The 27,215-nt window shown below is 40.8% G+C and overlaps 1 protein-coding gene across 3 annotated transcripts; it reads left to right on the forward strand.

Annotated features, from left to right (window-relative positions):
- Positions 1-209: 209 nt before the first annotated feature.
- Positions 210-26,750, forward strand: KCTD3 (potassium channel tetramerization domain containing 3). 3 transcript variants are annotated; one of them, XM_084512775.1, is made up of 18 exons: positions 210-510; positions 3,578-3,631; positions 5,074-5,119; positions 6,616-6,689; positions 7,165-7,223; positions 7,412-7,492; positions 8,167-8,307; positions 9,238-9,328; positions 11,746-11,936; positions 15,831-15,946; positions 17,803-17,890; positions 18,031-18,147; positions 20,416-20,586; positions 22,216-22,371; positions 23,318-23,414; positions 24,819-25,003; positions 25,106-25,244; positions 25,590-26,750. In XM_084512775.1, exons 1-18 carry the CDS (start codon positions 446-448, stop codon positions 26,170-26,172), a joined length of 2,454 nt encoding a protein of 817 aa, XP_084368901.1. In that variant the 5' UTR covers positions 210-445; the 3' UTR covers positions 26,173-26,750. The 3 variants fall into 3 exon arrangements, with proteins under 3 accessions (XP_084368901.1, XP_084368902.1, XP_084368903.1); XM_084512776.1 differs by having other exon boundaries at positions 8,167-8,292; XM_084512777.1 differs by lacking the exon at positions 8,167-8,307.
- The last annotated feature ends 465 nt before the right edge of the window (positions 26,751-27,215 follow it).

Below are 27,215 nucleotides of genomic sequence, written 5' to 3' on the forward strand. Positions count from 1 at the left end.
GCAGAGGGGTCTCGGGGCGGGGGGGGCGGGAACACGGTGCCGTGCCGAGGACGATCTCCGCGGCTCCCCTGGCTTTCAGCCCCTCACACCCGTGAACCCCCCACCCTCCCCGGGCCGTGACGCCGGAGCGGGCGGGCTCGGGGAGGTGTCGCCCCCTCGGCGGCCAGCCCCCGGCCGGGCGGCGCTCCCGCTTCTCCCTCCCGCAGCTCCCAGCCCTCTGAGGCGCCGGGGCCCTGCCGGGCGCCGCCGCGTTGCCATGGCGCGTCCCGTTCGGCCTGGCCGGGCCTGAGCGGCGGGGCCGCAGCCGGGCCGGACACCGAGGACACCGAGCCTCGCCGCGGGCTGCCGGGGCCCGCTGGCCGCCGCCCCGCTGGCCGCCGCCGCGCCCCGCCGCCGTTCCCCTCCGGCCCGTGGCGGCGGCGGGCGGCGGGCGGAGCAGGGAAAGATGGCGGGGAACGGCGGCGGCGGCGGCTTCGGGGAGATCGTCCAGCTCAACGTGGGCGGCACCAGGTGAGGCGGCACCGAGATCTGCGTCCTAAAACGCTGCGGCCGCCAGCCGAGGGTGGTGCGCGGCGTGGAGGGGTGGGATTGCGGGGCAGGGGCTGCGTGAGGAGCGGTGCGGGTGTGCCCCTCGGAGTGCTCGGCCGTGGCACCGCGCGCGTTACGGCGTGGTGGAAACCAAGCCTTCCGAGCCTGCATGTTGCGTGTAAAGCCAGCCGCAAGGAGCAGGGATTACTCCCATTTTAAGAGTGTCCTTGCAGAAGGCAGGCTCGGTGTTGTCGCTCAGGAGCCTTCCTTAAAGGAGGGTGCTGCCAAAGCCGGCGCGGAGAGCTCTGCTGCTGTAATAAGGCATCGGGAACAGCCCCAAGAAGCTGTTCCTAACTGAGGCATCGCTGTGGGTGAGCTTTGCCCTCAGGCTAACTTTGATGTTGACTCGGACCCCATTTCGTGTTACACTGAGTGAGGCACCTCAGTGAGCTCTGGCCCTGAAAGGACAGGCCAGGTCGGCCTTCAGATTTCTATTTTAGTGGAATCACAAAGATGCCTCAGTCTGGTGTTTTTAAATGGTTCTTCCTTTTTAAATGCCTCTGCAGAGAACAGACAATTACAGGGCGTGAATCAGAATACATGAATACACGTCTTCAGAGGGCTTGCCTACATAAATACAAAGAATACGGCAAACTAACAAATGTGTATAAGTTTCATTTCTGTTTGAAGGGTTCTGGAGTAGGAAATGCATGCACAATCGTTTACCTTTTAATAGGGAGACAGTAGGGCATAGTACCAGTCTGTGTAAGAGGTCTTGGTCTTCTGCAAGCTCAACTTCCCTCGTAGTGCCCATCTTCTTGGAAGGATGTATCTGAGCCAGGCTTTTCAGCTTCCAAAGGCAGGTGACTCAAAGCTAGCAGCAGAGTTGTTCTGGACAGCACATGGGAGAGCATGGAATAGAGCACGCGTTTTTTTCCTATTCATTAGCTTCTGTAACCTGTATTAGTAACCTGAAACTCTTAGTTCTGTTTGGAGAGCTGTCTGATAGCAGTAATTCTGTGGATCTGGTACGGAGACCCAGCTGACCACATTTCCTCTGTTTGACATGAGGTTCCCACTGCTTCCAGGGACAGCCAGAGCCTGTCTGCCATGTGCTGTAGCTCCATCCAGCAGTTGCTGGTCTCAGGTTTTGTGGGTTGCTTAGCCAAGCGTGCAAGCCTCTTGCAAGTTAACAGTCATAGCAATTACTGTAACAAATTCTGTTGATCCTTTACCTCCTCGATGTATAGATAATTCTACAAGCGCAATAGACTATGAAAGTGGTTGTTTTATATCTGACACTTGAGTAGGTCTGTTTCCAGTTGTCTATATTCTTTGACATAACAGTCAGTTGCCACGTGCTTTAGATTATTTGAGTATATTCTGCTCATTTTGCCTGATTCCCCTTCATATGGAGTCTGCCCACTGTGTGTTAGGTGCGTGGAGCTGCAGATGTAGTTATGCATGTCAGTGTTGCTCTCTGTGCTTCTTTCTATGTCCTGGAAAGGAGTACTCCAGTTCGTTGTTTACATAGATTAATGTGTCAATATTAAAAGTTCTAAAGTATATGTTAGTATGAGGGATCGCTTACTAAACTAGTGCCACAGTGTTAAGGCATGGACAGAAAATCCTTGAGCTGTCTAAAAACAGTGATTGTGCAAAGCAATGAAATTGCAAGGAAATGAACAAGGAGTCAGTTGCTGGCTCTCTTTTTCCCCCATACTCTTCCCCTTTACTCTTGAAGTAAAGAAGGGCAGTGGTCTGTATTACTGCTGATAAAAGCTGTGCCCCAGCAAATCCACAAGTGAGAAATTACACTTAGAAGCCACTTTCCATTTAAATAGCCAACTGTTCTCTTTTTTCCCTTTGTAGTAAAGACTGTGTACATTTATGCTCAGAATGCTGATGCTGTGGACTTTCTGTTAAGAACAGATTTGTCATTGTTGTGCTTGCAGGGAGCAGCTACACAATCCACATTTTATGCAGAACGGGTGGTAGTTTCATATGGGTTTTATGCTTCTGACTCCCTTTAAGAGTACAAAGTAATGCTTTTTATTTACTTTTTTTTTTTTTTTTTCCTTTCCACAGCTAGAAAATATAGGCAGTGAAAACTGTATAAACTATGATTAAATATTTGTATTCTAAAAATAGTTGTAAAAATACTTGTAATACTTGCAAAATTCCTGTACTGTACAAAAAGTTGTTATGGAACTTTACCTTGGCATTTCCTTTTTTAATTCCTGTTAATTAAGTGGTCACCAAAGGTTTCTTAGTCATGACTAAGAGCTCATTTTGAACTCATTTTCTAAGCTGCCAGTCCAGTTGTCTTCCTTCATGTTAAAAATGGGATTAGTATAAAGGAGTTCTTGGTTATTTATTATAGAAAATACTGTCTGGCATTATAAACGATAATTCGTGCTATTGCATAATATTATGATTCAGAGTAAATATTTTTCTCGCTTTTAACTATTAAAACTATTTTAATAGCTTTTTAGGGGCCCACTATTTTATATTGTGAGCCCCTAAAAAGGGCCCAAAGAGCAAAACTGCAGACAATTAAAATTACTGTAAAATATTAACTTGTCTGAAGTTACTATAAAATATTAACTCGAATCATGTTGTAGTCTTTTGCAATGTACGGTGTAGCACCCTTTGACTCCTGTGTAAGGGTAGCATGGTGTTAATGACAAATATAGTAGACTGTTGATAAACTTACGTTTTAACGGCTGGGTTTGTGTGTGTGTACATTTGTGGTTTTATTTATTTCTTTTAAAAGCAATGATGTTGGCAAAGTGTGAGAAGCAGAGAAAGGTTGTTTGGGACAGCGTGTTACAAACACACAAAAACAACACTGCAGATACTTCTCATCACACTTAAAGGTGATTTGTGCAAAGAAGCTGCAACCTCTTTGACTTCGTGAAGATGTAGCAATCTCAAACTTCTCTGACCCATTTGATGCCAGCTTTGTAGGACATGTCACAGAATTTGACAAAGGAGACTGCCTTCCTGTTTTCTGGCTGATTCTCAACTTGTAATTTTGGTCTCCTAGGTTCAGCACTTCAAGACAAACACTGATGTGGATTCCAGACTCCTTTTTTTCCAGGTAATATGTCATCTCATAACACAAAGAAATGTTGATAAGTATTTTCAGAAATAAGATATATTCTCCATTGTAATTTATGCCAAGAATAAGTGTTACACCATTTTTTCTTCATCTCAAACGATGGGATGGGTTCATCTGAAATAAGTTGGTTACCAATAGTCTTCTGCTGTCTTGGATTGTGCTCTGGTTGCTTATGTGTGTCGAAAAGCTTTCACTTTTCAGATGAAATATCCTGGAAATAAGGCAGCAAATCTGCAGGAAAGGGAGATGCCGCTGTCTGTTGCTATTTTCCCATTTGTGATCTTATTGCCCATATACAGTGGCACTATCTTTAATGTTTTATGAATTATCCCTGTACCTGGAGTTAATTAAAAGTTTTAAGGTTTTTAACCCGTGTTACAGGATCTGTGGGGTATCTTTCTGCTTTTATCTCAGTACTGTTACTGCTTCTATAGGTTCTGCTATTTGTACTGTAGTAATTTTGTGCTGTTGTTGCCGTACCTCTATCATCACAGTTAATCCCAAACTCATAAAAGAAAACCCAAGTCTGGCTATTTTGCTTCCTGGCACTTGATTTTTGTACGCTAGGCTTCTCTCCCAATGAAAACCTGGCAACTGGCACGGACAGGCAGTATTATCTGCTTCTGCTATACTGAAATGTTCAGATCAATGGAGAGCCAGGGAGGCTCTTTTCCTTCTCTGAGGTGTGGAAGGAAAAGCGCAATAAAGAAGTCCTGAGAAGTTTCTTGTTTTCCCAAAACTAAGTGTACTGTCTAAGGAAAACTGATCTGAAACTCATCCAGTACTGAAAAATATCTATGAGGTCATTGTCATCCATAGTCAGATGGGATTTGGAAATAAAACTGTTGTTTTTAGTGTGTTTGCTTCACATCTGTAGAAAGAAGCTCTGGTGGTGTTTTCTACTGATCTGGAGCAAGAGGACTTTGATCTGATGGGAGAGAAGCTTTGAAGTAAAATAGTGTTAAAAAACTCAACTCTCCCATTCCTGCCCACTAAGTCCCTGCAGAATGGATTGTTTATTCTTCCTTTTTTTTTTTTTATTTTTTTTTATTTTTTTTTCCAGCAGCTTTTAGTGATTTACTGGGTTGTAACAAACTATGCAGCCCTCTGGGTGCCTCAGAAGAGTTTTCCATCCTTTCAGGCTAGGTTCTTCTCTTTGGGAATCTGAAAGGTCCGTATGCAGGTTTCAGCCTTTCCTTAGGTTTGTGTGCACAGCTCCTTTGCACAGGAGAAATGATCTGTTATGTTCTCCCCTGCCTCCTCTCCAGCTTTCCTGCTTAACCTAGGCAGTTTTCTTTGCTCAGCTACATTGTTATAACAAAATGCAACTTACAGCACACAAATAGAGCAGAGTAGCGTCATCGTGTATTCATGGCAGTGCGTTCCTAGGGGACATCTAACAAAGATTTTCTTTGTTCTAGTTTGCTGAGTGGAAGAATTTCAACACTGAAGGATGAAACTGGTGCTGTGAGTAATAAGCCTGATAAATCATTAAATTAATGTTATGCTTTTAGTTAGGTTCTCTCCTAAAACACTCTGGGTGTTAATGGGATTTACACTGCCCAAGTCAGTTATGTTATAAGAATGGAAAGTGAGTCAAATGAGAAAAGTCAAATGAGAAAAACGTTTACATTCCTAGGCTTATAAAGCCTTGCTTTGTCTTTTCACAGTATTTTCCTCTGTCATTTTTGTATTACATAACCCCTAATAGTAGTGTTGCAGAAACCTACATTTAAAGTGCTGACAGCACTATCTCTGCTTCAGAGTCTGTGAGGAGTACTGTTCAGTTGGAATTTTGTTTGTATTTGACACTTATCATTTCAATAGGAGGAAAATAGAGAACTTTGAAATCATTTGAAAATGTCACCGTGTTTCCCTTGCCTTTTGTTGCAGGGAGTGGTGAGATTCAATACCAAGTCTGCTGTCTCCTTTTTCTTTACTTTTTTTTTTTTCTTAATAATTTCAGAACCTATTTACCATACTGTTTGTGCTATTGTATGGGAGAATGTTCAGGAGTCATTGTAAGTCATAATCTGGTTTTACCTAGTGAAGATTTAAAATATCAAAAAATAGCATTTTTTTTGTTTTCTTGCTGAAGAAGTGTATGTTTGTGGCTAGGACATAATAAAGGTCTTGTAGGTATAACTACTTGCATATCATGCCGCCAAAGTCAGGTTGCTAAACTTTCATGAGAATTGGTGACATCTCTGTATTTCTTGGTTCTTATCTTCATTCCAAGATAAAAGAAACTGGAACAATGAGCATATTTTTGTGCTCATTCAACATTGTACAGACAGTGCAGAGACAGCAACAGTGTTTTTTTTAACTGAAAAACTGCCAATTGCTGTGTTGGAGAGGGATGGGTGACTTCCATTAGATAGGTATTGCATGTGTAGTTGAGCAATCTTGACATGGAAAAAGAGTTTTGTTTGGCAAATATAAATATATATAATTTATATATATATACTATATATATTAAATATATAGCAAAATTTCCATTTCAGTCTGTGTATGTGATACTCTTAAAAGGGAAACTATAATTACAGCAATGTTGTTGAGTGATAAGGCACACAAGTACTTTGCTAAGAGCATAGAGGTTGTTGTAATGATAATAGACTTAAGGGTGATTTAAAAAAAATAAAATCTTGAGGTTTTATTACATTTACTGAATTTTGAACGCATGATAGAAATTCTGAGTACCCATTGACCTTTGTGGAGTCTCTAGAGCTTAAGTGTGTTATTTTTATTTTTTGAAGTGCAGCAGTGTTTGTATATACGTCTTTAAGAATGTTGAACTACTGCATGGTAGAAAAATGAGAACAAAGGTGCCTGAAAACTCTTGGTTGCGTTTATCTGCTGTCAACATCATCTTCAACTCCTCTTCCCATGCTTAGCACAAGTAAGCATGTTAGTTGATGGTTGCTCCAAAATAATGCTAAAAGTATGTCATTTTTTCCTTGCAGATATTTATTGATAGAGATCCAACAGCGTTTGCACCCATTTTAAATTTTCTTCGCACAAAGGAGCTAGACTTACGGTAAGAAGTTCTAATTATTGTAAGTAAAAATCAGTTGGATCAGTTGCATTAGAAATTGCTTTTCAAATGGGAATTGTTCAGTTTTGCTCAGTTGGGTGTCTAACATATGATTCAGCTGTCTTGTGACTCTGGGCCCATGTCTAGAGTGTGCATGTGTGTGGGTATATTTATATGTGTGTGTGTGTATATATAACTTGTTGGAGGCAGAAAGAGTAGCATAACATTTTGATAGTAAATTCTTGTAGCTTAAGCCACTTCTGGCAATGCATTTCTCTATTACCTCAGTATCTTTAATATAATTTTAAAATTAATAATGTTAAGATAATTTTGAAATCTCAAAAGCATTAACACGTTAAATATGTTTGGCAGTGATTCTATAAACTGTCAGGTAGCTTTATATTTATGTTGTCTAATATCTGGTTGTATGCAAATATACAAGTCTTACTATGTCCACTATGTTCTTTTTTTTCTTTAGGGGCGTGAGTATTAATGTTCTCAGACATGAAGCTGAATTCTACGGAATCACTCCTTTAGGTATTTTTGTTTGTTTTGTTTTGATATGAGGTCATCTCATATTTGTTAGTACTGTAATGACCTAATTGCAAATTCTGGGCATTAGTAACCCTGTAGATTTTCAGATTTCCTGATACAGGAGGTTATTTGAAATAATGTCTTGTTTTCTGGGAAGTGTAAGCTATGGTCATGTTGTTTTTTCCCCTCAGTGAGAAGACTGCTTCTGTGTGAGGAATTGGAACGCTCATCTTGTGGCAGTGTCCTGTTCCATGGCTACCTGCCTCCTCCAGGTATTTTTGTGTACATGGCCTGATGTTGCTTGCAGCTGCTTACTGCTTCGGTTTGTGGGATCAATTGGCTGTCAAACTGTCTGGAGAGGGCTTTCATATGGAAAGCTTGAGATGAATGGTTGAATTAGACGTAGTTCAAAAACAAGATATATCTGTGTGCTATATGAAATGGTGTACTTAGAGTACTGGAGAGAGGGTGGCATGTTAATACTGAACAAACTGTGTGGGCCAGCGTAGAGATTCTTCGAGAACATTTTAGATGTTATCAACATGTAGTACTCTTTTCTTTCTGAAGTTACAGTTACTTGACATACCCTCTGTCAGTAGATGACAGATCATCACAAATAAGCTTCTCTTAACAATATTAGTACGTTACGTTTTTACTTCTCTGTAGAGATGAATGCTGTTCATGTATTAACCTGAAGACTGGGTTATTTAGCCAATTATTGACAATTTTTCTGAGATAGTTCCTTAAACTGGTTGTGAGTGTCAAAGCAGAGAGCAGAAGCATTTTTTATTTCAGTACTGGGATATATCCTGTAATCCTTAGAGCTGATGAATTAGGCTTCGGATTAAAATGCACAAATTTTACTTCTTTATTTTGAAAATGAATGAATATCTGTTATATTGCTGAAGCTTATGGAGTGGGACAAAACATCTCTTTTCTTTTATAGGTATTCCCAGTCGTAAAATAAATAATAATGCTGGGCCACCAGCTGATGTTAGAACTGGTCAAAACTGCTCTGAGAGTGAGATTCATGGAGGTGGCGTCCAACCTACGCTAGCCGGTACTGGAGAAGGTACAGTCAGGCTAGGTGAGGGATGTCAGTCTTAAAACCGAAACAAACTGCAAAAATCATTGTCATTGGGAAATAAAAATAGAGTGACTGTTTTTGGTTTCAGTGTTGTTCTATGTTTGCCTGATCTTAAATTGCTGAATGTTTACTTATATACTCTTCTTTAGGCAGTATTTAAGGCTCAGTGTTGCACAATCAAGACACTAGGCTGAGAAGAAAGGCGAACTAAAGTTCTTCATGCAGTGTTAGTCTGGCCCCTTAGACAAATGCCTTACACTGTACTGGAAGCCGTGAGAAAATACTGACAGGCCAGTGTCTCTTTGGTCACTGTTTAGGAACATGAATCTCCTTCCTGCTCTTGTACTTCTTTCTTGCACCTGGTGCCTTTTTTGCCTTGCAGGAGTCAAGAGTCTTTAGCACAAAGGTAGTATTTGTTTGGCTATATAAAGTACTTTCTGTGTAAAATATTAAAAAACTGTAAACAAGGTAGAATTGGCTTGTGTCATTTTCCAGGTTTTGGCTTTGTAAGCGAAACTGTGTTCTAAGAATTGCCATCTTTCTGCTATAATTGTGTAAATTGCAGCAATATTAGGAAAATCCTGAGTATGTTAAAGGTGAATGTACATGCAAGTAATATTAAAATAAGCCTTTTCCTGAGTTACTGCAGGTTTGGAAGAGGGCAGTAGAGTTTCTTATACGGCAATGATCCTCAATTTTCTTTAACCATTTTTTCAGGGGAAAAAAAAAACACAAACAGCAACTGTTTTCAGAAATACAAGCATGTACTTGTCTCTTTATGCTTAGCAATGCTTTCTATTATGGTGACTGAGATGAAAAGTTTCTGTTAAATATCCTAGCAGGAGAGTCCTGCCCTTTTCTGGATGCCTTTGCTTATCTTTTTTCCAATACCCATTGTTTGACTGACTTAAGTTTTATTGTTGGTTTTAGGATTTCCTGTGGACCCACGGAAAGTTTTAATAGTAGCTGGTCATCACAATTGGATAGTAGCTGCCTATGCTCATTTTGCTGTTTGCTACAGGTATGAATGAAGTTGCTTTGCCAGACTACAGAAATCTAACAAATGCAGTAAAATTTCTGCTTTGGTAAACCATAGCAAATTGGTTTACTCTGAAATAACAGTAGATCGTGTGCACCCAGTGTGTTTTTATAAATATGAAATACCATTCCTGCTCATGTAAATAAACTGCTTGACAGGAACTCAGATTTTAATGCTTTGATGTCAGTTCCTGATGCCCTTGCAAAATAAATTAATCAAGTAATGGAATCCAGTTGTAACTGGCAAATGGTACCTGTTTTAAAGCAAGGTTTTAAATGAAAGATTCATTTAAAAAGTTCTTTGTACTGCTTGTGTTTGAAGACAGTCTGAAGTGTGGGAAGTTAGACGATCAAAGAGCTTGAAACAGTTCATAGATTTTCTTTGCTGTGAGTGATGTGTTTTGTCTTTAAACTCTTTTGTCTTTTTGGCATAAGTAGAACTGTTACGCACTTGCTACTTCACAGGGATGGCTGCAAAGTGTTTTTAAATGTACTGTAAACTGACTGGCTAGTTTCTAAGATCAGGTGAAGATAAGTGACATCTTTATATTACAGAAGCTGTTTATAGTTCACATCTGGTAGTCTTAAAATGGTGGCCATCCTTCCAGTGGAAGATAGTGTTTTAAAAAGAACTGTTCTCAAAAACAACCTATCACCGATGTCATAGTGTGATTCAGAAAGGGGAATACAAAATGTAATGTGAAAAGCTTCTTTCTGGATACTACCATGCTGAAACCATATTTTGCTGCCTTTTTCACTATGTAGGATGGTAATTTACTTGCTTAAAACTCCATAACTTAAATCACATGTAACTTGTCTCTTGTATTCACCACTGCAATTCATTTTGGTTTAATTTGTGTTTAAGTAGTGTAAGAGAAACCATGTTTAAGTTCTAGCTTTCAATTATTCTTAATATGGTCTGATTAGAGAAGGAGGCAATGATTTGCAATTGTCTTTGTGCTAATTGTCCCCTCCTTAGGATTTTTTTCTCTGTTTCCCTTGGATGCTGGCTCACTTAAGTGAACAATTCTGCCTCTTTCCTGCCGGTAATCTACTTAATCAGGCTTATTACTGTTAAACTTCCGTCATTAATGATGCTTTTGAGGAAGCATGTCAGACATAAATGGTTGCTAAAAGAGGGCACAGGTCAGTATGCCAGTTTAAAATGCAGTTTTTTCCTTAGTGACTCAAGGTAGCAGTCTTGTCTTGATTGACTTGTTTCCTTTCTGGAATTTGAAGGAATTCTAGCAATACCATGGTGGAGTTTTCCCACCTCCTTTCTGCTCCTGCACAGCTTTTTGGTAAATGTTTTCACCCCTCTCTGCTGTATCTCAGTATCTGCCATTTTCTTTTTGCTTATGGGTGATTTTTCCCAGGCTTTTTTAAGTATCTACTATGTGAGCAGGCAGCATACACATAAAACTACTTACCTCTACCCTCAAATTTAAATTCAGCTTGCTTATACTACTATGCGGCAGTTGAATTACGTGATTTTCAGGATTATTTCACTGTAAGGGCAACAACTGAATCTTATCCAGTCTCTTCTCAAAGTAGTAGTTTATAGTGGACAGTGAAATTCTTGCAGAAAGAAATATATTCATATATTTATTTTTGTGACTTTCTTTTAGGCTCCTTGTTAACAGATACTATTTAAATACTTAAGGTAGTTATTTTATTGAAAGGCTACAGCAGAACACAATGCATTCTTTAAAAAAAATTTTTTTTTAAATCTATTTTTCCCTTTAAGTACTATAGAAGTCTTTAAAATTTGGTAATAAGCTGGTGAGAATGTCTTGGTTGCATGCAAAGGCTTATGGATATTGCAGTCCTGCTCTTAAGTTACTGTGTTACAATTTATTCTGCGTGCTACATGGGTAGGATATAGCTATCTGTGGTGCTTCAGCTCCAGGTAGGATGCAATACTGAAATGAAATAATGGCAAAAAGTATGAGAGATGTTTCTGCTTTCTGTGTTAACATTTATGTAATTTGTGTGCTGAGAGTGTACGTTCTAGCTCAGTTGCAAGATATCTAGACAACTGCATAAAATTCAATCAGGTAAGCTATGCTTTTCTGGCATCATACTAGTCTTTAAGATTATACAGGAAAATGATTTTCTAAAGATAAAGTGTATAACCTATTCAGTACAGTTAGTCTACAACATAATATGAACAGAAATTGCGTGACTAGGTAGTACAACGTCATGCCAGAACATGATTGAGTAACTTGCATGATATCCATTCATTTGCCTCTGGAAATTAATAGATTTTTTCTAAGGTCTTATGCTCAACAACATCCTCTAGCATTTGGCTAGGCCATCTGCATTGGGTCAGGTTTAGACCAAAGTGTCTGTATCTGAATCTTTAATTTTTGCCCACCATTCCCTTCTTCACTCTTCCAGAATCAAAGAGTCATCTGGGTGGCAGCAGGTGTTCACGAGTCCCTATCTGGACTGGACAATTGAGAGAGTGGCTCTCAATGCGAAGGTGGTTGGAGGACCTCATGGGGACAAGGATAAGATGGTTGCAGTCGCCTCAGAGAGTAGCATAATCTTGTGGAGCATTCAAGATGGCGGTAGCGGCAGTGAAATTGGTAATTATAATTGCTTGATTGATTTGTTTTTGTGTTGTCTCTGTGCTTAACCAGAAAGGAGTTTGTGAACCTATTGTGAGGTATGTATTATCAGTAGTGTTATGTCATTGTGAAAATACTTTCTGAAGAAGCTGTAATACAGAAACCTATTACAGCATATTAACTTTCTTCTCTGTCATGCTAGGGGAATCCTTTCTAAAAATCGGAAAGGTGAATAAAAACTAGTCTGTTTGCTGAGCAGATACTAACTAATACTGAGTTTCCATGTGAAGACACAAATCAGAGTGAAACGTCTCATAGGACTTGTGTTTAAATCTAGGCCATAGCACAAGTCTAATAAAACTATTGAGATGGGAAGCTAGATACTGAGATGTTCTGCTTTTTCCTTGCCTTTGCCTTATCAAAGCCATATTTTTACATGGAGATGATGAAAAGATCTTAGTTTTCTGTCAAATGTAGTTTATAAATGGAATTTGGAAGAAGACAATTTGTTCTTTTTGTAGCTTTGGTTTCTAGGTAGGGAAAAAGCACGCTGTACTGACCTAAGCATATAGGAATTTCTGCTTGTACTTCTTGACACTGAAGGACTCACAGCTAGGGAAGCTTTAAAGCAGCACAAAGAGCTTTTCAGAAGTAAATGTTCATTGGTACTGATCTGATGGCTTGTCTGATCTGTTTGTTTTTCAAATACAGGGCAAGTTGGAGAGGCATTGAGGGGAATGGCATTAGGAACTTCCTTTAGTCTAATCTCTGGTGTTTGAATCGCTACTATTATACCAGTAATGTCCAATTCCTCTGGCAGCGGGTATCGCTAATCAAGTGTGATGGCAATCCCCTTATATGAGCAGTTCTCTGAAACTGAATGCAGAATTAAATTGTATTTAAATATATCTTCATAGTTGAAGTCATGAGAATTAATGTCATCGTTAAAGTGAAAATGACCAAATTCATATTTTGATACATGTGCCTTTACTTTAAAGGAAGAGCTTACTTTAGAGATGCTCAGGCAATTTCTAGCTCTATTAATGTCTGTTGCTGCTTGTTATGTTTAAATAAGTTCAAGCACTAAGTCAGATTTGAAGACAGAGAAAGGCAAAGGTCTTGCATGAAATAAAAGAGCACTGCATTACTTCTGACTCAGAGTACTTGCCTGTGATCACAATCAGCAAAATAGAAAAGGAAGTTACATTGCGTTTAGTAAATAAATAAATCTGAAAAGCGTGGGTAAGTTGATTATGTGATCTCTCTGTTAAACAGAGTTGATACAATACTTGAAGCCTTTTCTTCCGTTATTCACCCCTTCACCAAATCTTATACTAGTAAGCAGGAAAGAGTTAGCATGACATCTGTACTACTGTAATAGGTATTGCTTTAAGCACTACACTACTACATTCCTTCTGCATTTTCTGGTGTGACTTAGCTGCTTGTGTTCCCTTGGGATTTGAAATAAGATATATGAAGCAACATTTTAGATTTTTGGATATCAAATTCAAAGGCAAAAAATAAAAATATAATAAAATACTCCAACATCATAAGGTTCTGATAACTCAAACTGCAACTGAAGGTGGCAAACAAATGAAGGAAGCACTTTGCTAAGCAGGCTGTGCTGCATTGAAGTGACTGTGAAACAAAGGAAATCCCACTTGGTCTCTCTTTGGCAGGGGGAAGGGGAAGAGAAAGTGCCTACAGGATTGAATCTTCTGACTAACAATCAGACTGTACTGTTTGTCTTCTGGCTAATAGTGCTACTTGGTCTAAAAGAACTAAAATACAGTTGCATTTAATAGTAAGAATTTGAATACAGCTACCTTTTTTCCTTATAGTTGCAAGTGCTTGCATTCCTGCTTTACATTAGAGATACAATATATTGCTATCATCTCCTGAAAGAAACTGCTCGTTCCAAACAGTCTTTGGAGCCTGGTGACACCGTCCACAGAAAATTGTGCGGGCTGGCATCTTAGTGATAAAGCTCTCCCAGAGCACACTCTTTCCTTTCAATATTACTTACACAAGACACAGCTGCTGGATTGCTGCTGTAAGCAGTATTTTGCTGAGAGGGACCCTTAAGACAAGAGCCTGTCATTGCATATAGCATTGTCTCCCCTGTGGATGGGTCTCAAGATTGTTGAGCCTAAGCAGGACTGACACTTCAAATTCCTCCAGACCATTCAAGCTGTCTTCCTTGATTTCCTTGAACCTCATCCTTCTCTGGAGTAATCAATTCTAGTTGTTTCTGTGGATTTTTTATTATTGCCTTCTTCACATGCCTTGTACTGCTGAATCTTGTCTGTATCGAATGATTGTACCTTGCCCTGGAAAACAGTTTAGCATCTTAATTACAACGTAAGTATGCATTGGGCTTCTAGAGGGACGGCTGCTTCTTGGTTGGGAGTGGCACATTGTCTATTTGAGTTTGTCTGAAATAACGTTGGGAAGTTTTCCAGCTGTTGGGTACCCTTGTTTTAAAAGATATGTCTGCTGCTGCAAGATATAAAGTGCATTAGTGGACAGTAATACTAATATGTAGACGGAACAGAATGGAATAGGAAAGTTTGTGAGTGTGCAAGTGTACACTTGGTAGTGTAATGTAACATCAGTACAAATGACTTTGGTATGTAGCAGGCAGTAAAGCTTAGTTGGGAATTACAAACAGAGTGGCTTTCAGGGCCTATTTGTGAGACTTTGCAGCTGGCGAACTTGGAAATTATCTCAGGCATTTTTAGCTCTCTGTAACTTTTAAATACATGGTACAATAAATCATACAAAATATCATATGCTATGTAAGTTTACAGTTCAATTAAAAATATTGATATTGGACTTGTAATGAGACTAAGAAACCTCTAAAGAGAGAACAGATTTGGGTGGTGGAAGTTGCGTATAGACTTCAGTAAACAGACCCATTCCAGCTGAAGTTTGTACAGTGAGAACAGGGATCCCTGTTCTGGGGTCCCTCTTACAATTTGTGTTGCTCGTACAACCTTGCTGTTATAGGTGTCTAGATTCTTAGCAAGCTGCAATTACTTTTGCTTCATTTTTGTATTTGTCAGGGTTATAATATTTTAGAATCTGGTAAACATACTGACTTTGCTAAACTTCACGGTAAAATTATTACACACAGAAAGAGTTCTCTTGGGCAAGATCACAGTAGAGGAGGTAAGCTAATATTTGGTCTCTTCCCTCCCTACACCCACTTAAATAAGTCTCAGCTTTACTTGCAGTTCTAGTCTTCAAACAGTGAAGACCTCTGGTGAAAGATAGACTGGAGTGATTGATGTTGTTTTCATGATACTTAGGAGCCTTTCTGAAACATAGAAAAGCAGAGATGTTAAGGTCTGTTCTAACCGTGGTCATCAATGCCTGTCACAATTTGTAGTGATATTTTGTAGTAATTTGTAGTAATATTTTTAATATTAAGTGAAATGTTTTTGATGCCACATTTTCTCTATTTGGAAGGACGGTGTTTTCTGGTAAGTTAGTCTTATCTTCCAGATTTTGAAGTATATGATGATTGTGAAATCAAGTAGGGTTATATATATGTATATAGCCTTGTAGTCTAATTCTGAAATGTTTTAAGACCACAGACCACCTCTATTTGAAAAAACAAACAAACAAAAAAAAATGGGCAGTAGGAGCTTTCAGTAATACAGAAGGTAGTATGGCACAAATCTGCTAGCAAAAGCTGTGGAATTGCTGCTGCTTAAATGACATGCCATAGTCGTGGCTGGATAATAAACAAAAATAACCCTATTTGCTTATTGTAATAGGATATATATATATGTATGTGTATATTATATATACATATATTTTTTTTCCCATTGTTGTGATATTTTCCTCTTTATTTTTCATGCGCTTCATGGACTCTTCTGGGTGTTTTGTTTTTTTTTCTTTTTGTAGGAGTTTTCAGTCTTGGAGTCCCTGTAGATGCTCTCTTCTTCATTGGCAACCAGTTGGTGGCTACAAGTCATACAGGGAAAGTGGGAGTGTGGAATGCTGTGACCCAGCACTGGCAGGTGTGTTTAATTCAATTTTCAGTACCAGTTTTAATTTATTCATTCTGTCAGAATGCATGTGAAATAGAGAGATCCTTGGAGTCTGTGTGAGTGTGAGAAAACGGTTGAGCATTCATGTGATTAACAAAGCTTATAAGGTAGCCAGATGTGCATCTTTGTGGTACAAAACTAGATGCAATAAAAATCCAAAAATTGCCTTGCAAATCCCAAGAGGCAGAACTGACCTAAGGCTGACTCCCTTGTCTGCTGTAGTGTTCGTGACTAAGTTCTTATTCAACCCTTCAGTGACAGTACTGCTAACTAACAACAGATGATAAGCGTGGGATAGCACTGCTTCTGCAGCAGAGGCAGACAAACATGTTGGGTTGGTCTTAAAACAATATTTAAAGTCCTATCAATGCTTTGCAAAATCTTCTGTCTCAACAATATAATGCTACATGACGAGCTGGCATTTGACAGTACTTGATAAAGGAACAAGACATAAGGAATAAAAACTGATGTGCAATATTCCTTCCTCTTGTTTCCAGAGACGAACATGGAAAGCTTTCTGATTACAATAACAGTTCTGCAGTTTGGTGGACTATTCCTTTGGTAGTGAAGGCTCTCATATTGAAGAGTAGAAAACCTTTAGGAAGGGCTTATACCCCAAAATGTCACTGTTCTCTAAATTATTTTTCCTACAGGATGAGAATAGTTCACTTTAAATAAAAAATAAATAATAATAAAATGTTTCAGGGTACTTTCTATGCCTGGGGCTCTTTTGTTAGTGTTAGGAAGATGGCAGTTTTTCTCGTCTCCCTGTAGAATACATTGTTCTTGATGAGCTATAAAGACTGAAGTGGCAGGGGTGTACCTCTGATCTTTAAATGCCTCATGAGAATACATGGCATTTGCTTACCCATTTTCCATGACTCGCTCCGGACTTAGAATATGATCTTGCTGTAAGAGAGATGTTTAGAACAGTGTACCAATGCCCCATGCAGGCCAAGACCTTTGTTTCCTTTCAGACTTGTTCTCCAGATGCCTTTCTACATCCTTTCCAGAACAGCCCTTTCTAAGTTCTACTTTAAAGAATCTTAGTTTTTGCCAAGCTCTTCTCATGTTGTAATTTTTGTATTTGATGTAGTTTACCCTGAGGATGCAAATCTGACCTCTGTCTGTAATTAGTTCTGACATCATCTTCCCAACTTGGAGATCTGAGCAGACTAGCTGAGGTGGTTTTCCTGGTACTTATTCCTCTGGCAATGTTTCAGTGGCATGTAACAAGGAGAGGAAGTTTTGGAGTGCCAGATACCAGAATACTTAGTGTTACAGAATAGGACGTAGCAGATAAAGCAATAGAACATGACAGAATAACTCTCCTCGTTTTGACTGATGACCCAGTCAATTTATGCTGTTGGCAGCATTGTGGGTCCTCTTGCTCAGATCTCTCCTTGCAGTTGTTAATGTGTTCTGCAAGGCGATGAGTAAAGTGGTGCATCTGTTGATGGGTTCCCTCCACCTTCATTAGTTTTGTAAAGTTTTCGCAGCTGGGAGAGCTTCCTTTATAGACCTTCGATCCAGAGAACTTAGGAAGCAGATTGCACCTTGATGCATAGATTCTTTTTTTTTTTTTTTTTTTTTTTTTTTTTATTTCATTTATTTCTGCTCTTGTGCTGCTTCTTTAAATTAGCCTGGAAAAAACGAAATGTTAAAGGGGGCAAGACATTTTTTTTTCTCCTCATTATAGAGATCTTTGCCTGTAGCAGATACTTGCAGGGGCAAGAACTGGGTGTAGAAGAAATCTTTGAGGCCCAGCAACCTCCAGAAAACTGAGGAAGCAGCAATTTGACTTTTTTTTCTTTTGTTTGTACTAGGTTCAGGATGTTGTTCCTATCACGAGCTATGATACTGCTGGTTCTTTTCTGCTGCTGGGCTGTAACAATGGCTCTATCTATTATATAGGTAAGAAAGGGGCAGGGTGGAATAAAAAGGAAGTGATACTGAGCAGCTTTGTTCTTAAACTCTTTAGTCTATCTGCTCTATATCACATCAGAATAGCTTTGTGTTTTTCAGAGTAATAAACAAATGTCTCTTCCCCACAGACATGCAGAAGTTCCCATTGCGGATGAAGGACAATGATCTTCTAGTGACAGAATTGTACCATGATCCCTCCAATGATGCTATAACAGCACTCAGTGTCTACCTCACACCTAAAACAAGTCAGTATTGTATTGTATTGATGTCCCTCAAGCATCACAGTTTCACTGAGAATCTGTTAGAGATGTGTGTGTTTTTTTTTTTTCCGATTGGACATTTTCTGTTGTTGCACAGTAGGGTGAAAGCAGACAAAGTAGCACTTGCACATAAACATTGATTTTTTTTTCTTCCCTGAATCATTGAAATGAATGATGAGCACTGGATGCGACTGTTTCCCCTTATATCTGTACATATTTATAAATAGGTAAGTGATTGTCCCCTTGTGTGTAGCACTGGTAAGACTGCTCAGTGTTGTGTTCAGTTTTGGGCCCCTCACTACAAGAAGGATATTTACGGAGTTGCTCGTGTGTGCAGAGGAGAGCAACGAAGCTAGTGAAGGGACTAGAAAACAAGACATACAAGCATCTGAGGGAACTGGGGTTGTTTAGTCTAGAGAAGAGGAACCTGAGGGGACACCTCATTGTTCTCTAAAACTATGTGAAAGGAGGCTGCAGTGAGGAGGATGTCGGTCTCTTCTCAGGTGACAGGTGATAGGACATGAGGAGACAGTCTCAAGTTGTGCCAAGGGAGGTTTAGACTGGATATCAAGAAGAATTTCTTCATGGAGAGAGAGAACAGCCAAGCATTGGAATATGCTACCCAGGAAAGTGGTGAGTCCCCATCCTGGGAGGTATTCAGGAAACTTGTGGATATGATGCTAAAGGACGTGGTTTAGTGATGGGACTTGGTAGGTCAGGTTGATGGTTGGACTTGATGATCTTTATGGTCATTTCCAATGTAGATAATTCTATGAAATAGGTACACGTGCAATCAAGTACATATATGTAAGTACAAAATATTACATTATACTTTAATACATTATATGTATAATATACATTATTAATGTATAATGTAATAACACATAAGGCATTGTATATTAATGCTTATGCATAACGTGCCTTTGCTGGTTTTAAGCCTTTTTTACAAGTTATTCACTTAGATTACTGTGGTGGTTTTACCTTGCTGGGCAGCTGGTCTCCACCACAATTGCTCTCTCACTCCCCTCCTCAGAAGAAGAGGGGGAGAAGAAACTATGCTGGAGAAAAAAAAAAAAAGCTCACAGGTTAAGGATAAGTTAATTAAAGGGAAAAGAAAGAGTAGAAATAACAAGAAAAAGCTGCATGGAAACACAGAGAGAGATAAAAAAAAGTACTTCCCATCAACGAGCAACACTTAGCCACGTCCTGGGAGGCAGGGCCTCAATATGCATAGTGGTTGTCTGGGAGGACAGATGTCGTCTGAACGAGAACCCTCCTTCTTCTTCCCCTTTCCCACCTTCTATTGCTGAGTATGACACCACATGGCATGATGGCATGGAATATCCCTCTGATTGGTTTAGGTCAGCTGCCCTGGTGATGTTCCTTCCTCACCTCTTGCCCACCCTCAGCCTGCTGGCTCTGGGATGGGGTTTGGAGGGAGTCCTGATGCTGTGCCAGCACTGCTCAGCAGCAGACACAACACTGGTGTGATACCAGTGCTGTTCTAGCTACAAGTGCAGAGCACAGCACTGTATGGGCCACTGCAGGGAAGGTTAACTCTATCCCAGCTAGAGCCAATACAATTATAAATCTGATTCACTGAAATACTTAATGTTGAATTGCAGGCAGGGCAGAAACACAACCTTACCATTACATCTAACCATCTCATAACAAAATGTGCTAAAAACGGGCATCTGAATGATGTTCAGTTATTGTGTCTGTGCACTCTTCTGTAATCACAGTGCAGCTACCTTTTAAATCAAGGGGAATAAGGTGGTGGGGGGAATAAAACATCTCAAAGGAACCTTTTACTTGCATATCTGTATTGATATCATACTGACCGTTTTAGCTATAGTCTTCCCTGTTCTTGCCTTGCTTTCCTCGCATTTGCCTCCCGCTAAGGCAGAAGTAAACAGCATGTGGCACATATTGAACATGTCACTGTGAAAAGTGCCAAAATATCCACTTGGAATGTAGAATGAGATCTTCAAATGACTTTATCCATCTTTTATTTCACCTCCAGGAGAGAGGAGAGAATGAGAGGGTAGGCCATTGTTGGATTTAAATAAACTTATTTGAAGCGGGAAAATACCCTCTCTGATCATGAGAAAATCATTAGTTAAGAGTGTTAAAAATAAATATATTTCTTATTGTGAAAACTTGGAAATACTGTTTTCTACCAGCTCATTACCTGACTCCAGTAAGACAAGCTTTTATTCCTGAAAGGAACAACTGTGTTCTTGCTTGCTCTAGGTGTAAGTGGCAACTGGATTGAGATTGCGTATGGCACCAGCTCTGGAGCAGTGCGGGTGATTGTACAGCACCCTGAAACAGTTGGGTCTGGGCCTCAGCTCTTCCAGACTTTCACAGTTCATCGAAGCCCTGTTACGAAGATCATGCTCTCGGAGAAACACCTTGTGTCAGGTAATCTTTCTCTGTGGACCAGTTTTGGTAGTTCTCCCTGCTCCTGACCACTTCAGCATTCACATGCATTACTTTTTAATTTGCTTTGTTTCCACATTTGATAGAAGTGAACTGAACAGATTTTTTACGGGCTAGATTTGCTTGGATCCTCTTTCTTAGACATTCATCTAAGCCCTTAGCTGTTAAAAAGCTTGGGCTTTATTTGACCAGATACTGGGACAACTAACTCTTCACATCTTATTCCAAGGTTGCAATTTGTGGAAATAAAAGGATTTGTAAACAAATACATCCCTGTCAAGTCTTACTGTTGTGGGCAGGTCCTTTAGGATTTGTCTTGCTTTAATTGCTTTGTCCAGAGAAGGGCAATGAAGCTGGTGAGGGGTCTGGAGAACAAGTCCTACGAGGAGCGGCTGAGGGAGCTGAGCTTGTTCAGCCTGGAGAAAAGGAGGCTCAGGGGTGACCTTATTGCTCTCTACAGATACCTTAAAGGAGGCTGTAGTGAGGTGGGGGTTGGCCTGTTCTCCCACGTGCCTGGTGACAGGACGAGGGGGAATGGGCTAAAGTTGCGCCAGGGGAGTTTTAGGTTGGATGTCAGGAAGAACTTCTTTACCGAAAGGGTTGTGAGGCACTGGAACAGGCTGCCCAGGGAAGTGGTGGAGTCACCATCCCTGGAAGTCTTCAAAAGACGTTTAGATGTAGAGCTTAGGGAAATGGTTTAGTGGGGACTGTTAGCGTTAGGTCAGAGGTTGGACTCGATGATCTTGAGGTCTCTTCCAACCTAGAAATTCTGTGATTCTGTGATTCTGTAATAGCATTTCAGGAACTTTCTGGGTTGCAGCAAAATGTGCACCACCCCTTCCTGACCCCTAGAGAAAACCTTCCTATGACTTCAAAGGGTTGTCTGTGTCTCCTCTTCTCTCAGCTGTCTCTCAGTCTTTGTTGTGCTCTCCTATGTTATTCTCAGGAAAGCATCTGTTGGTTCCAGAGAAGAGGTAATCTCTCCTCCTTGTGGAAGATTTTTTCACCCAGAGTCTAGCAACCAGGGCAGGGGACAGATTTACTTTCTGCTGTCCCCCATTTTTTTATTTTTGAAGTAACAGAAAACACACTATGCAATTATATTGTAAACAAACAGCCCAGGAGCCATCTGTTCTGCTGCAACTTGGAACTGATTTCATGCTAAACCCTCAGTACAAGGAAAGGTCACATGTATGTAGAAAACTGAGTAACTGATGAATGAGACAGAAGAGCATTTTTCTGTGTGGAGGGAGGGTTCTGCTGCCAGGCTGCTCTCCTGACATATCTTGTACTAGCATGTGCACGGTTCTGAAGGATGCTGCTGGTACGGACTAAGTCAGGCCTTAATGTGCGTTAAACATGTGTTTCGCCTGCCTCAGGTTTTTCTTTAATTTCTGAGGGAAGAGACAAAAGTAACTAATAGAAAACAGGACATCTGCAACAATTTGTAGATTGTTAGATAATCGTCTGGTGTTGCTAGATAATGTGACATGTGACTAAGCAGGATTTAATCATTAATCTTGAAAAACTGTCATATAGAAAACTTTCAAGTTAAGCTTCTTCAATGTGTCATCCCTTGTAAATGTTACTGTACATCTTTTTCCTTTCTAGTTTGTGCAGATAACAACCATGTACGGACATGGACTGTGACTCGGTTTCGAGGCATGATTTCAACTCAGCCAGGCTCAACACCTCTTGCATCATTCAAAATCTTATCCCTGGAGGAAGCAGAGAGTCATGGCAGTTACTGTTCTGGAAACGACATTGGTAGGATGTCTCACCAGCTTGATGTGCTGAGGCTGTACATGAACGGGTCTCACGAAGGTTTAACAGACACTGTGACTTGCAAGTCAGCTCATGGGTGTAAGCTTTTATATACTGCTCTTCCCTTGAAAAGATGGCAGGAAATACCATTTAGGCTGTGCGGAGTGAGTATGCTTACAGGGCTTAGTTTGAAGGTGAGGAAAAAAGAAGAAAAATTTTTGATCACAAATGCTGTGCTTTTTCCGTGAACAAACTGCTGTAGCATTTCACTTTTGTTTTAACTAGAGAACGACAGAAAGCAGGGAAGGCTGTATTTAAAACAGATAACTGTAGCAAGGTTTGGGTTAACTGCAAGTTCCAGCTCACTGCTTATTTGGTTTTAAATGATATGCATATGGAAAAATTCCAAAATGAATTTGAAGTCAGTTTACTGAAGCCCTGAAACTGCAGAGGCAAATGGTGGAAGCACATTGCTATAGCAAGATACTCAAGGAATGCATTTCTATGAATATGCGTAGATGGGTAGTTGAGATTCCTTTGTGGCCAGAGTCTTGTAAATGAAACTTTCATGAACAGGATGGCCTGTGGACACAGGGTGGGATCACAAGAAATCTGAGTAGGCATTTAGACAGCTAGGAGCTGTAAAGTAAGGAAGTACTTAGGCCTGATGTCTGGTTTTGTAGTGACATGCTAGTTCCTGCAGGAACATCTGGGAAACTCAGAATGGACATCCTTTAAAGCAAATGAACAAAAAACACTGTAGATTTGTATCTGCAGAGTCTACTAACCAAGGATGGCTTTTTCTAACTTTTGGTCACCTTTGGTTCCCTGGTCCTGATGCTTCAAAATGCCAATAACCATACTAATACTAACTGGGTCTTTGGGACTGTGTGGGGAAGAGGATGAGCAAGGTCAAACACTGAAAAAGTGATTTTCCTTTTTTCTCTAGGACCCTTTGGTGAACGTGATGACCAACAGGTGTTTATTCAAAAAGTTGTTCCCATCACCAATAAGCTCTTTGTAAGGCTGTCTTCGACTGGGAAAAGGTACCTCCAGGATTTAAGTGGGAAAGAAGCAGGGCTCCTCAGGTGGCTGGGTCTCTCATCCCATGGGGACAGTTGCATTCAGCAAGCTTCTAATATGCTTGACAGCTCTGGCTGAGCTCTTCTTTGTGTGTTAGTGACAGAACTGTACTTTATGATCTGCTATAATATAGAAGCCAAATGGCATTTTGAAAAATGTGCTTTCAGAGGTGCACATTGTGATGGCTTCCCTGCTGAGCTCACGAAGTAAACGTCTGTGCGCCTATACATAATCTGTACCTCACCCATAGTACCAAGCTAACATTAAATTTCAAAAGCTAATGCTGAAGTTGCAGGTGGCAGGGTTGTGCCTCGCAGAGGTATACAGGGTAGCGGTGTCTCTCTTCCTTTGTGCCTGTCTTTGAAGATATGAGAACCTAGAAAAGTGAGAGGCTGTCTTTTAGTTCAGGTGTACAATTTACTTAGGCTTGATTCCATCATACTCTATTACATTGCTACAGAAGTAAAGTTGCCAAATATAGCTACTTTTCTTCCTGTTAGGCTAGAAAAATGGCAGGGGATCAGAAAAGATGATGCATCTGAGTCCAGTGTTTCTTACATCTTTTGCCTAGTAATTTTGCATGTGAGAAAATGTTGATGTTTTAATACTATTGGCAACTGAATTGAGAACAGGAGACTTGTAGGTTGCTGGTGTGCTTTTTTACTTCTGCTGGTTTTGCATGTAGTGGAGAGTTTTATTCAATGACTTATTTGGGCATTTCTTCTGTAAAAAGCTTAATACAGGGGACCATAAAAACAGGTTACCCGGAATACATGAAGCTTTGGCATGGACTCTGGCTTAGTAGCTTAGTTTTGGGAGTCCCTTTTCTGTTGCTCTCCACATCACCTTCTAAAATAAGGGGAGAAAAAGCGATGGAGTTCTGGTGTGTCGTCATACTGCAGTTGTCAGGAGACAAAAATTATTTGTGTTGATAACCTTGGATTTATCATCCTTGGATTTTTTTTCATGTTTTATGTGGTTAAATATGCTGTTTCTGCAGGTTAGTATCCTAGAGTATGTAGCGTAGGAAAGGGCTACTTGCCCCATTCTTGAATGCTCTGCCATTTTGAGAGCCTTGGGTTTCTGATCACTGTGGACTGAAAAAGCACATTGAACACAGGGGGTTCCTCTAATAAAAATAAATAAGTGGTAATGCTGCAGATGGGGAGTCGGAGGGGCAGGGAGAAGGCATCACCTGCAGATGAGCAGCATGTTAGTCATGCAGGGAAAGAACTCTTGTCCGGAAGAAAGGTCTTTCTCTGATGGCATTTTTATTGCCTTCTCTGAAAATCAAAATAGTGCAGCCTTTATTGGCCAAACTCTGCCAGGTGCAAGTGTTTTGAGAACTTGGGGTTTCTCTTGTGTAGAATCTGTGAGATCCAGGCAGTCGATTGCACTACCATCTCGTCATTTACTGTACGAGAATGCGAAGGATCCAGCAGAATGGGCTCTCGGCCACGCCGCTACCTCTTCACTGGGCATGCAAATGGCAGCATCCAGATGTGGGATCTGACCACAGCCATGGACATGGTTAATAAGAGTGAAGACAAAGGTAAGTTTTGCTATGCCAAAACTGTGGTATGGTTCTTTTGCTGTTTTCATTTGTGTGCCACTACTGTAAATGGATTCAGGCACTAAGAGCTGTCTCTTTCAGATGTTGGCGGCCCCACAGAGGAAGAGCTTCTGAAGTTGCTTGACCAGTGTGACTTGAGTACATCTCGCTGCGCCACTCCCAACATCAGTCCTGCCACATCAGTCGTTCAGCCAAACCGGCTGCGGGAATCTAATTCCAGGTAGGTCACAGGGTGGCACCAGCTGCAGACACCAAAGGTTTTACCCTTCAGGTAGGTGAAGACAGGTTTGGTGACCTGAGCACTGTAGCTAATTCTCCTGAATCGATGCCATAAGTGTCCTAAATCACACTTACGCTACTGGATATGTGTTGGTTTATGTGTGTGCAGATTGAAGTACCGTATGAGAATCTGAAGCAAGTGATCTGGAAGTTGTTGTGTGGGGGTTGAGATGAGTATATGGGTTTTTTAGTAGGAGTTGGGAGCAGGGTATGTAACTGGCTGTTATTCTCAAGCTAACATCACCTCTTTTTGTCTTTTTTTTTCTTTTTTTTTTTCTTTTGGAAGTCTCCAATTACAACACCACGAAACAATCCATGAAGCAGCTACATATGGTTCTGTGCGGCCATACAGAGAAAGCCCCCTATTGGCAAGAGCAAGGCGGACGGAGAGCTTTCACAGTTACCGGGACTTCCAGGCTTTTAACTTATCCAGCAAAAGCCCAGTCGAAAAGGCAGCCCCTGCAAATGGGAATTCAACCCCAACAGAGGCGAAGAAGGCAACAGCTGAGGGCAGCGCAGCTGAGAGGAAGGCAGGCCTGGCAACAACACTTGAAGTGCGAGGCACTAGCCTGACGGATGCAGGTGGATGTTGCAGCACAGAGGTTAACAGGCTGCCAGAGAGTTCGCTGGATGTCAAGAGAAGAGGACTGGAAGAGGAGAGTGAAGCCAAAGCAGAAAGCAAGAAGAAAACAGGGTTTGAAGGAGCTGGTTTCCTGGGGAGGAAGAAAGTGCCTCTTCTGGCCTCTGCACCAGTCCTTGTTGAAGGTGGACCTGAATTACCTGGTGCGGCATCTCCATCACCTACAAAGACAGCTGCTTCGCCACGTCACCGGAAGAATGATTCATCTTGCCAGGACTATGGGTTGTGAAAATGGGACTGGTGGCAAAGATGAGGTGCAGGTGCACTCTGCCTGGTAGCAGACATGACACTCACTGCATGTTGTGGGTTTCTTCTTGAACGGGATTTCGTTTTGGTATACAGAATGAAAATTGTAAGGAAGCAGGTTGTGAGAAAGTACCTGGCTGCTGCCAAACATTTGAAGAGTCGACACATCAGTGTGCGGCTTTATGTAATGCTCCAAAATGTAGTGCGGTACTTGGTCCAAAATATTGTTGTGCATTGCGTAAACATGGTCAGGCATGTGCTATGTTGTGATTATTTGGGGGGTGGGAGGGAACGGGGTACGAGGGTGCTAGGGAGTACTTGGTTGCTTGGTGGAAGATGCCTTTCAGACACAGCGCACAGTGCTCTGCGGAGCTGCTGCTGTCTTGGCTGGATTCTGCCTGATTCACAGGGCTGCCTTTGTGGTCTTGTTTTATGAATGGGATTCTTGCTCTGTATGCTGCTGTCTGAAATCTGAAATGTTTTGTCCAGGTAAAGGAGGAAGCTATTTAAAATAGCATATTATATTGCCTCTTAGTCCTAATAAATTGCCAGAAAAATGTTGCTTGTGCTTCCTGAAAATTTATGGTGTCAGATGATGGGTTTTTCTGATTGTGACTGAGAGCATGCAGAAAAAGATGCTTGGCAAAATGCACAGAACTGCCAGTCTCTTGAGGGCTTCCTTGCCTCTTTCTCGGAAAGAAGACAGAGATGAATATGGGAGTAGGTCTACTGTCATGGTGTAATAATTCTCAATTACAAGTGCTTTGACATGATATTTCCTACCTGTGCTGTGCTGATGGCTTGATGTTTGCTCCTGGTTCACTGTGGGTGTTGAACAAATTATATTGCCTGTAGATTAGCAATACGTAAGCAAAAGGGAAGGCTGTGACAGCGACTGTTTAACAGGGGGTGGGTTAGGAGGTTTTCTACCTTGGAAAAAGTATGCTTGGAGTTTAATATTAATTAATGGCTTGCTTTATTTTTTTTTTAAACTTGAGACTAGGGGGTAAGGAAGAGGGAGGCAGA

Source organism: Aythya ferina (assembly GCF_964211825.1).
Source record: "Aythya ferina genome assembly, chromosome: 3".
Taxonomy (NCBI): domain Eukaryota; kingdom Metazoa; phylum Chordata; class Aves; order Anseriformes; family Anatidae; genus Aythya; species Aythya ferina.